The sequence below is a fragment of the Aspergillus mulundensis genome (assembly GCF_003369625.1).
Source record: "Aspergillus mulundensis strain DSM 5745 chromosome Unknown scaffold_0, whole genome shotgun sequence".
In the NCBI taxonomy this organism is placed as follows: Eukaryota; Fungi; Ascomycota; class Eurotiomycetes; order Eurotiales; family Aspergillaceae; genus Aspergillus; species Aspergillus mulundensis.
The window spans coordinates 5,047,090-5,059,576 of record NW_020797888.1 but is presented as its reverse complement, the minus strand read 5'-3'; the positions used below and the strand labels follow the sequence as shown (position 1 = coordinate 5,059,576).

The window sequence follows — 12,487 nt, the reverse complement described above, 5'->3', positions numbered from 1 at the left end:
AAAAGCTTTAATTCCTAGGCCCTGGCGTACCAGCCCCTGTTTAAGTACCTTATTAACTTTTTTATTATTTTTATTATTTTTTTAAGCCTTTTATTAAGCTTTTTTTAAGCGCTTTTTTTAATTTTATTAAACTTTTTTTTTATTTTTATTTATAGTATAAGTAACTCCCTTCGTGTACATGCCTTTAGCTTATTAATTTTTTTTTATATATATTATTATACCGCCCTTTATATACCATTATCTTACCCTATTATATATTTTTTATAAGTTTAAATATATAAGTATTTTTTATATATTTAAGTTAGTAGGTTAATATTAATTCAGGCCAGGTTTATTATAATTTATATTTTTAAGGCTTTAGGGTTTGTAGGTACTATTAATATTATTATTATTAATATTATTATAAGGTTTAGTAATAGTATATTATTTATAATATATATTTTTAGCCACTTATTAATATATATATATATAGGGCATGCTATAATAGTATATATACTTATTATAAATACTTTAATTTTTATTTTTTACTTTTTAAACCGCGTAATAATTTTGCGTGCTTTATTTTTACTTTATTTACTTAATAATTTTTAAGCTAGTATTTTTTAACATGCCTTAACCTTAGCTTTTTATTAATACTTTACCTTATAATATTATACCTTTAATTTATTTTAATATGCCTGTGTATAGGTTAACCCCCTTTATTTATTTTTAATATAAAATAATTAGATTTTTTTTTAAAGCTTTTTATTTTTTACCTTATAATTACTTTTAATATTTTTAAGCTTTAATTAGTAAAGTAGGTTATTAGTGCATAAATAAAACTTTAGGTTAAGGTAATTAGCGTACTAATATATATCCTAGAATAAATTATTTAGGTTTATAAGGTTTATATTATTTTATTTAATAGTAAATTTATCCAGGTTTTTATATCGGGCCGTGCGGTTTATATTTTTAACTTTAGTAGGTTTTATAGTAGGTAATAACAGTGGGTTGTATGGGTATAAAAAGGTAGGTTATATAAATATAAAATTAATAATTTTTATATTACGTGTTTTATTTTCTTTAGTACTTTTTTATATTATTTATTATAATTAGCTACTTCCCGGTTTTTTACCCTGTTTAGTATAATTTTATTATTTATTTTATTTTTAGGTATAGCTTTATTTTTTATTTATAGTACTTTTTGCTTTATAAATTTAGCTATTTTACTATACCTTCCTACGCTTTGTCTAGTGTTTTATCTTTATTTATTTTTTTTTATATTTTTAATTACTAGTATTATAGGCTATTTTCCTGCTTTTTTATTTTTTTATAAGACTTATAATTTACTAACCCTTAAAAAGGGCTAAGTATATTACTATAATAGTTATAACCCTAGGAGCTATAAGCACCCTATTTATATAGCTAATTTTACTTTTATATGCTCCTGCTTAGTATATTTAATTTATTATTAATAATTTTTATTAACCTTTTTTAGCCCTGGATACTATTTTAGGTGTAGTTATTACCCTTTTAATTTACTAGCTTATACCTCCTGTATTTACTTTATTTTTATCTTTTTTTATATTATTACTAACCCTAGTATTAAGCCCCCTAGTGCTAGGTTTTTTAGGTATAATTATTCCTAAGCTAACCTAGTTTATGCCGGTATTTATATTATATAATAACCTTTTTTTTATTCCCCGTGATTAACTGCGCCTAGCTAATTAATTAAGTATTATAAAGTGTTTTTATTAGGCCTAGTATAATTATTAAATAACTAATAGCTATTATGCCTGTTATAGGCCATGCTAAAAATATAACTAGCTTTAAATAGTTATTACCTAAAAGTGTTTTACCTGTAAAAAGGTTTTAAATTTAGCTAATTTATTAAATAAATATATTTTTTATTAAAAGCTCCTGCTAAATATACTAGCGCGGGCTTTAAAAAATATTTTAGCTATAATTACTAGTTTTTTTAAGTATAGCACTTAAATACTATTAATTTTAGGCTATATAAAGGTTACTTACCTAAGTTATTACTTTTTATTTATAAAAAAAAAGATTACATGGTGTTTAGGTGCTTTTTTTAATTATATTAATAAGTATTATAATTTTTAAAAATACTATATAACTAGTAATATAAACCTTTAAAATAATTTTAATCCCTACCTGGAGCCTAGTCTTAACTTTTTAATTTAATAAATTTTTAATAAAAACTTCCCGGAGTACAGTAAGTTTATATATAATATTTAGTTAATTAATAGCTTTCTTGCTTATACTAGTTTATTTATAAAATATTATGCCCGTGCTAGTCCTAATAATATTAATTATATATTTTAAATATAAAAATTTATTTATTATTATATAGGCCCCCTGGGTAATTTATAAAAAAGTAATAATATTATATTTATATAAATATACTAGCTTAATTTTATTAAGGCCCTTAAATACTATTTAGGGCGTAATATATTTTTAAATAGGGTTAAAAAGGCCCTAAAGTAAATTAATTAGTTTATTCACGCGTGTAACCCATGGTATAATATTTTTTTTAAGCTAAGTTTATTTTTAAATAAAATACGGACCTTGGCTTCCTATAATTAATATTTTAAATATAATTTATAGCTAATAGTAAGCTAGGCAAGCGCTATAACCTTTTTTTTTAGTTAAAAATATTTAAAATAAGTATTTTTATGCTTAATATTTTTATAATCTTTTTTTTAAAGTGTTAGCTTAACCCTGCTATTACTAATAATACTTATTTAATAAAAGCTAAATAAAATCTTATTTTTTTTTTTTAAAAGCTACCAAACCTATTTAATAATTTTTTATTAGCTAAGTTGCACCCTAAAATAAATCCCTATAATATTAATATTTTTATTACTAAAAATAAAAATAATCCAGTACCTTGGCGGTTTTTTACTATAATTAATTTTAACTACCCACTTTATTTACTACTTTACTATGTCCTTTTTTACACCAAGGGTGGGATAAGCTACTTTTATAAATAAAAAATTTATATTTTAATATAAACTAAACAGGAATAAAGTAAGAACTAAAACTAGGTAATAATAATTATATTTTACTAATTTTATATTTTTACCTATAAAAAAAGTTTTAATATCTTGTACCGGGGTGGCATGCTTTTTTAATAATTTTTAATAAATATTTAGCTATATATAAAAAATTTATATTTATTTAACATTTACTATAATTAAAAAACTTATTATTTTACTAATTATAGCAATGCTTCTCGGGCCTTAAATAAAAATTATAATTTAATATAGGTTAGTAAGCGCATATTTTTAAGCTTTAATTATAAGGGTAGTAACTAGTATATATATAAGTTTTATTATAATTTTATAGCCCTGGTGCTATAATATAGCACCCTAACTTTATTTATTACTTTTATAGCTAATCCAGGGTGGGAGAAGGTTACTAAAAAGCTTATTTAAAATAATAATAATAACCTAATATAATATTAATAGGACCAGCCGGATTTAATATATTATATATTTTATATAAAAAATAAAATAATACTTTAGGAATTTAAAAACAGCGTGTTTAGTAAGTATATTACTTATTACTTTATTATTAAGTTTTAAAAGTAAGGTTTACCTTATTTTTATACCCTTTACTAGCTTAAGTAAAGGTTTACCACACAGGAAAATATTAATAACCTTATTTTAGTTAAAATCCCTAACTTAAATACTACTTTTAAAGGGGATTTTAATCCCAAGGTTTTATTTAATATTATTAAGGGTAATATAATTTATGGGCCATGTAAAAAGCTTAAGCTAAAAATACTATATTATTTTAATAATAATAAAAAGCCCTGGAAATATAATAAAGGCTTTTTTAAGCTATTTTATCCTAAAATAATTTTTTATAAAGGCTATTACCCTAAATACTAATAATATAATAATAGTGCTTATGTTAATATTCCTAACCTAAATAATAAAAAAAAAATAATTTAAATAAGTAATAAATAAATAGTACCTTATTTTTCTTACCTTTTTTATTACTACCGTGCGTATATTAACATAAAAGTTATTTAAAATATTTTAGTTATTAAGTATATTTACAAGTATATTTACAAGGGATTCCCAAAGGCATGTATCTAGTTTAATATTATTAATAAAGTTACTTATTATATTAATAATTAATTTATTAATACCTTAAAGGCTATATAGTATTTAATAAAGTACCTTATTTACTTTTACTATTTACTAGTTAAGTAGCTTAAAATCTATAATAAAAATTATAATAGTTTTGTTTTTAAAAAAGACTAGGTAAAAAAGTAAATTAGAAAAAAGGGCTAAGTATTAAAAACTACTAAATTAAAGGCCTTTTTTAAGTATAATTAGGTAAACCTAAATAAAAAACCATGCCTGTATTATAAGATACTAAAAAAATATATTTAAAATTTAAAGTATATGTTAGTGCCTATTTTTACAGGCTTTATTAACCCTTTTACTTTTAGGGCCCGAGTATAAAAGCCATATTAATAAAAGTTTTAAATTAATTAAATATTATATTTTAGTCCTTTTTATGGGAATAAATACTACCTTTAAATACTTTTTATAATTATTTATAGCTTAACAAGTTTCCGGGATTTTTATATGGTTAATAGTTATAAATTTAATACTTATAAAAAGGCATGTATTACCCGTGGTATTATATTTAAAAAAAATAAGTAAGACTTATGCTTTAAAAATACTTATACTATATAAGTAGGCAAGGCACTTTAATAAATATTTATTTTAGCCATGGTTTTTAGTAAGTTAAAAAATACTTTTATTATTTAGGCTAAGTATAGTACTTAAATTTATAAAAATTTACTAAGGTAGGTTAAGTAATTAGCTCTAGACTACCTCTAAAACTAGACCCTTAATTAAGTGGCGTGTAACTATAGTTTATATATTATTTAAAAGTTACTTAATAATAAAAACAAGGCCTTGGCTAATTTTTAATTACCTAATTTAATTAATACCTAGGGTACTTGGCCCTAAAATCCTTTTATTATTATTAAATATATATATAACTAGTTATTACTAGCCTGGAATACAAAGTATAAAAAGGCATAGTTAAATATAAACTAGTAATTTATATATAAATAAATCCTGCATGCTATTTAAAGCTAGTCTAGTAATTTTTACTTTTTCTTAAATAGTTTAAATAGCATGGGAAAAACCTTTATGTACTAAATATTATATAATTAATTATATTTTAAGGGTTAAATTATATTTTATATAGCCTTAACTAGTATTACTACCTAACTTCTCCCTAGTAGGTAAACTATATATAAATACCTAAAAATCCTGGTCCTGCTTGGCCTAGTAAAAATAGTTAATATTAATATTAAAACCTATTTAGCCAAGCTTTTTTAGTATATAGATTTAATTATTTAAAATAAAATATTAATAATATTTTATAAAATATTTAACGCGGTGGAAAATACCCTTTAAAATATTTATTAAAATACTTAGCTATTTAAAGAAATCCCGGTGGTGTTTAAGGGTGATTTTTAGTAAATTTTACTAGTGGTTCCTATAAAAAAAATAAAGGAAATTATAAAGGCCACAATGCATAATACTAATATTTAGTTAAATATTAAAGTACTTTATTTTTAATAAAATATGCGCCTTTAACATGCAACTTTAGAAAATATTTAGTTTAAAAGCTAGCTATAAATTTTATGCAGGAATTTTATATTAAAGGGCTGGATCTAGCTCCCTACCTTTATTAATATAAAATTTAACTTATTAAGTTTAATAAAACGGGTTTACCCGCGATTAACCACTACCTATAAAAACCTAAAATATTTCCAAGGCTATGCTATTTTAATAGTGCTAAATATTATTATCTAAAATTTAAATAATATCCTACTTAATTAAATCCCACGTGATAATCTAATTTTTTATATAAAAAATAAATATAATATTACTACCCTAAACCATAAGTTTATTATAATAAAAATTATATAAAATTTAACCTTAGCCACCCTGCCCCTATTTATACTATATTTAAAGATTAAAGCTCCCCTAATATTACTTAATAACCTGGCCTTAAAAAATAGCCTATATAATAAAACTTAAATAACTTTGCTCCGCGCCTTTAGCTAATATTTTAAAGTTTAGCTAAATAGTGGGCAGTTTAATAGTAAAAAGCGCCTTATTTATTAGGTTAAACTACCTAGTAGGAAAAATAATTTTTTTTATAAGATTTATTATTTTTAATTTCCCGTCCGCCTTATATTTACTATAATAATTAATAAGTTATAGGGTTAATTATTAAACCATGTTAGGGTAGATTTCTAAAATTTAGTATTTTCCCATAGCTAGTTATATATTATGCTCTCCCGGGTAACTAATATTAAGTAGCTTTTAATACTTTTTAATTTTAAAAATAAAAACTAATTAACTAAAAATATTATTTATAATAAGGTGCTAAATTATATAAATTTAGCTAGGAACCCTAAGTAGTTTTAGCTCCTGCTTTTTTATATTTACTTTTTATTTTTATTTTATCTTGCTATGCTTATACTAACTTTTTTTATTATATTTTAATCCTAATTTTATATTATTATTTTTACCCCTAGTATTATTTCCCACTCTTCTTCTAGCGTAACTAAACGTGGCCTTTTAATTTATATTATTAATAATATTATTTGCAAAAATAATATTTTTAGTTTTAAGCGTGATAAAAAAATACGCATGGTTATTAAGTAATTTAATAAGCTTAATCTTATATATATTAATAGCTAGTTTACCTAGTTTAATAGTACTTTTTTAGTTATTTTAGGCCCTAATAGTCCAACCCTTGCTATAAATATAAATAATTTTTATATATAAAATAATAATTTTTTTTTAAAAATCTATCCTAACTTTTTAATTAATATTACTAACCTTATTATAACTCTTGCAGGTATAGTTAGTGCAATTTACCAGGCTAATATTAATATTTACCAGGTTTTTAGTATTTATATCTAAAGTTATTATGGGAGGGAGAAACCCTAGTTTATAAAGTTTAATATTTACTATATCCTACGCCTAAGTCCGCGTTAATAATATATTATTATTTTTATTATAGGCTATTAGTGCATGGTAACTAGTACTATTATTAAATAAATAACACTTATTAGTAAAAGGTTTATTTATATTTTAATAATTATTATTAATTATTTTTTTAGTAATTTACAGGCTAGGTCCTAGGTTATGCCTACTACTATTAATATAAAAACCTTTTTACTTACTACCATTTTTTAGTATATATATTATACTTTATTTTTACCTTTATTAATATATTTTTATTTTTAGTACTAAATAATTCTAGAAGAGCACTATGCTGGGCATGCTACTTAATAAATTTTTTAAAATTAATACTAATATTAATATTATTATTTTTTAAAATTTTAATAGCTTTTTGCACGCCGGTTCCTTTTTATATATTATATTTTATATTAATTACTTTTATTTTAGCCCGCGTGTTAAGCAGGAGATTAAAAGTTTTATTAATAAAAGTATAAAGATAAAAAAAATAAGTAACTATAAGCCTTTTTAATTCCTAGCACCACCGCGCTTTTTAGTAAAATATAAAAAAGCCCTAAAAAATAAGAATAAAAAGTTAAAAAAGTAAAAACATAAGGACTTAAGGGCTTGCAAGCTTAAACATAAAAAAAATAAAAAGTAATTTAGTTTTTATACTTTTTTATTTTTTCCTGGTCCTAATAATAATAACTTTATATTTATTAATTAATATTAAGGGCGCCTGCTTTATATATAGTTACTTTTTTTAAATACTACTAACTTTTTTATAAAGGTTACCCCCTTAAAAACTTCTAGGGCTATAAAAAGGGGTGCTAAAAAAAAGTAATTATATATTTAATTAGGTAGTTATACTTTATTATTAGCATTATATTTATAGTTCCTTTATAATACAGGGTTAGTAATTAAGCACTATTTTAGGGTTTAAAATTAATAATTACTTACTACTTTTATGCTTGGTTTAACATCAAGCCCTTTTTTAACTAGTAAATTTAGTTATTTTAATAACTAGTGCCTTAATATATGCCAGGTGCCTGCCTTTTTTTTAATTAAATATATTTTTAGTATATTTTATAATAAGCCATGTTTATTTATTAAGTTTACCCCTGTTTTACCTCTAGTTTGCCTCTAGTTTACCCACTAAGTTTACCCACTAAGTTTACCCGCTAAGCCCTAAGCCCTTAGTTATACTAACCTTGGCCCTCCGCCCCCCTTTAAGCCCTTAAGTATATTAGTAACTTAATAAGGGGCCTGCTAATTAAAAAAATTAAAAACACTTGCAGCAATACAAAGTATAGTAAAAAATTAAATATTTAAATCTAGGTTTATTAACTATTCTTAATTTATTAGTAATCCTTGGTTTATTAAAGTCCTTAGGTTTATAGTTTACGTCCAGCGCTAAAAAAAAAAAATAATAGGTATTTAAATTTATTAATTATTTATTATACTTAAATAAACCAACCAGTTTAAACTAGTTAAACTAATATAATATATTTTAATAAAGCTAATTAATCCCCTGTACAGCAAGGCCACCTTAAACCTTACTAACTAAAAAAATAAAATATTTTTATATATTAGTATATTAGCTTATCCCTAGGTATTAGTATATTAGCATTATTAGCTAATATTAATAATATACCTTTGCGCCTATAAAATATTATTAATTACTATTTTTTTAGTTAATCCAGGGTATAGTAGCTACCTAAAAATTATTACTTATTATTACTTTATATTATTATAATATACTGCCTATACCTTTATTATTATATAAAAAAAGTATATAGGGCATAGCTTAAAGTATTCACGGGACCCTTTATTATTTATTATACTTTTATATAAAATAAATAATATATTATTTCCTAAAGTTTAGGTTAAAATAAAATTACCTATTTAATCTTATAATATTTTTTAGGTTAAATTCCTGTAGCCTATAACTACCTAAAATAAGTATTTAGGCATAATATATATCTCCCGTGAGCTAGAAATCTTTATTATAATAACTTTAATTAATTAATATATAGCTAATAATAAAGTACTATTATTTTAATAACTTTTTCTAGCTTAGCCTTAAGCTAATTTCTAATACCTAAAGGTATAATACCTAAAGGCACGCCTAAAGGCGTAATACTTAAAAAAAAGCTTTAATATAATAAGTTTAAAAGGTTTAGGGCTTTAAAGCCCTATTCCAGTAACTTAAAAACTATTAAATAAAAGGTATATTTTTAGTTAGGTGTAATACTAGCATTTACTAAGTTAGCATGTTTATTAAAAATAAGCCCCTAACCAGGAAAATTTAACTTATTATCCCTTTTTATAACGCGCTAAAATAGTATATATTTATTATTTTAATAAATATAGCTTTTAGACCTTGGTACCTTAGTGTTTTTATATATATTATAAAATAAGGATAGTAAGCCTTTTTTAACTTAATTTTAATAACCTAGCTTACCTTAATATTATAGCTAAAAGTATTAAAGCTAAATTTAACCGCAAGAAGTACTAAAGCTAAATTATGCAAGTAATTTTAAAGTTAGCTAGCTATTTTAGTAGTACTATTAATTATTAATATATTATAAACTTTAGCTAGTATATTTTTTAGGGTAAATAACCTTATAAATTCTAGGTATTTTATATTTTAAAATACTAGTATAAAGGTGCGGTGCTAAAGTATAATAAATTTAATAAACTTATTAATATAGTATACGCAAGAGCCATGCCCTAAAAAATAGCTACTTTTAAAAATACTATATTATTTTCTTATTTTAAAAAAAACTTTATATCTTAGGTTTACCCTATAATAATAAGCTATTTACCTTACTAAAAGCTTAATTTTAAGCCTATTAGCTTGCATAATAGCTAGTTAAATATAAAAAAAGGTAAAATACTTTTTTAAACATGCTAGTACTTAATATCTTGGGTATAAATTCTACTAGCCTGTAAATAATAAGTATTAAAAGTAGGTATTATAATTAGGGTTTATAAGGTAGTTCCCGCTAGTTATTAAATTTATTTATTACTATATCTAGCAAGGGCCCTACTTTATTAGCACTATTTATAAATAACTATCCCCTAAATACCTTTGCTACTAAAATACTTAAGGCTAAATATTTAAGTTAGGATTTTAAAAACCACCCCTAAGTTAGGACTCCAGGAACCACCCCTAATATTAATAAATATATTATTAATATTATAAGTAATTAAAAACCTTTTTAAGCCCCTGGGTATACCAAGGACTTAGTAGGACTTTTTATCTAGTATAGGTGTGTTTATTTCTTGCTTTATTAATTTATAAACAGCCCTTAAAACCCCTTTAATCCCTAGTACACCTTTAATTCCTAGTACACCTTTAATTCCTGGTAATTTTTTAATTTTTAGTATACCTTTAATTCCTAGTACACCTTTAATCCCCGGTAACTTTTTAATTTCTTAAAAATAAATTAGCTATAAAGCCACATAAAATAAAAAGGGATATAGCTTATAAAATAAGGCTAGAGGGCTATAAGCGGGTAAATTAAGTAGGTAAATTAAGCAGGTAAATTAAGCAGGCAACTAAATATAGGCTATTAGTATTTTATAATAAAGTTTAATAATAAAGGACTTACTTACTAAAAGGTGGCTATTTATAACCTTTGGTTAGGGGCCTTGCTTTTTTTTATAATAAGTATTACCTTAATTATTATTATTAAAAAATAAAGCCGGCCCCTGGATTTATATTATTATTAAATAAATATTTTTAGGCTAGGGGCCGGCCCCCTAAAGTTTAATAAATTAATACTTTTTATAAATATACCTGGCTTATTACTTTTTTTATATACTAAAGTAAATTATAACTTTACGCAGTTATTACTCCCTTAATAGTATATTTAAAAAATAAAGTATAAATAGGTACTGCCCGTGGCACCCTGGGTTATAAATAGCCTTTTTAATATTATATTTTATATTTAATTAGCTTATTTAAGCAGGTTTAACCCCTAGTAACTATAGCTTAATTAAATCCCATGGTTATCCCCCCATGCTATAATATATTAAAATATTTAAATTATGCCCGGTATAGTACTATATAAATAACCCTTAAAATTTAATATTTTTTATAAAGATGGCTATGCCCCTAAATTATTTTATAATTCTTTTTAGTATTATAAAAAGCTAGCTATAATATTAATGGGAACTAAGCTTGCTTACTATTTAATAATTTATTAATATTAAATTACTAAGGAAAATAATTTACTAGCTCCAACCGCGGCGCTGCGCGCCGCGGCCTTTGCTAGTTGTTTGTTGTTCCCCACCTTACAATTTGCGTATCCGTCCCGAACGCCGCAACGGCCTTCAACTCGTTGTCTCGCTCCTCTTCTCTTGTTTTCAGAACCACCTCGGAGCCCATCTACTTTTCCTCAACAAAGCTTAACGAATAAATGGATTCCCCTTCACGGTCGTCGTCGCGGTCCCGCAGGATATCCAGGCCCACGACCCCTCTTCGGCCAGGCTCCAGGTCTTCTGTCCGCGAGGCGCATGGATATGACAGGAAGATCAGCAGAGTGCCGTATACGCAGCCCGCCATCAATGCCCTTGAGCCACAGTTTGCGGATCTTGCCGACCGTATGGCTGAACTGGAAGCGAATTTCGACAAGCTACAGTTAATGCATGAGAGCCTGACGCGCTTCAGCGAGAGCTTTGCCAGTTTTCTCTACGGATTGAATATGAATGCGTTTTGCGTAGACTTTCCAGAGGTATGCTTCTGCTTACTCTGGTTTATCGTCTCTTGCGTGGTCTGACTAACAATCATAGGCACCAATCGCCGAGTCCTTCCGCAGGGCGAAGCAAGCTGAGGCGCAAAAAGGTATCGTTTGCCCGCATGTCGCAAATCCACTTGATCTAACAGGCTGCAGAGGCTGAAGAAGAAGAAATCGCAAAATCTAGCGAAGCCGACATGACGTTTATGTAAGTTAAGGAATCCAATGCCTTCCTTTCTCCATGCTCTGCGCATGCTTCTAACATAAAATTCGCGTAGGACTTCGGATACCACCTTCATCGAGCACCCCCCGAGCACGGTCTCTTCGAAACCTACATCCAAGTCTGGTACATCTCGTGGAAGAGGGCGAGGAGCTAGTACTAGTACTAGTACTCGCGGGTCGACGACTAGTCGTTACGCGACTAGGGGCCGAGGCCGTCCTAGTGCCTTGCCTCGAGGAAAGAGCATGCGGTGAACTTGGGCAATGAACGTGCGACTCGGACCGGTCAATAATGAGGAAATGCATGTTTTGCAATCATACATATGCGCAGGTGGTGCACCGACTTGGCCCGGATCTGATACAGCAGAACGCTCTACTCCGGCCTCTAGCGAGGCGTGAAAATCCAAAAATCGGATTATCCATGATACCACACGATTAGAATCATGCGAAGGGCCTTCCGAGGCTATGTTGCCACAATAGTGACCTGTTTGCAGGTTAAGTATAGAGCATCTC

General features: G+C 25.4%; 1 protein-coding gene across 1 annotated transcript; it reads left to right on the top strand.

Annotated features, from left to right (window-relative positions):
* Window positions 1-11,437: 11,437 nt before the first annotated feature.
* Window positions 11,438-12,229, top strand: DSM5745_01383 (DASH complex subunit DAM1; the record flags this gene model as incomplete). The annotated part of the gene is made up of 4 exons (XM_026743399.1): window positions 11,438-11,752; window positions 11,811-11,862; window positions 11,912-11,963; window positions 12,034-12,229. 4 exons carry the CDS (start codon window positions 11,438-11,440, stop codon window positions 12,227-12,229), a joined length of 615 nt encoding a protein of 204 aa, XP_026609244.1.
* Window positions 12,230-12,487: the final 258 nt, after the last annotated feature.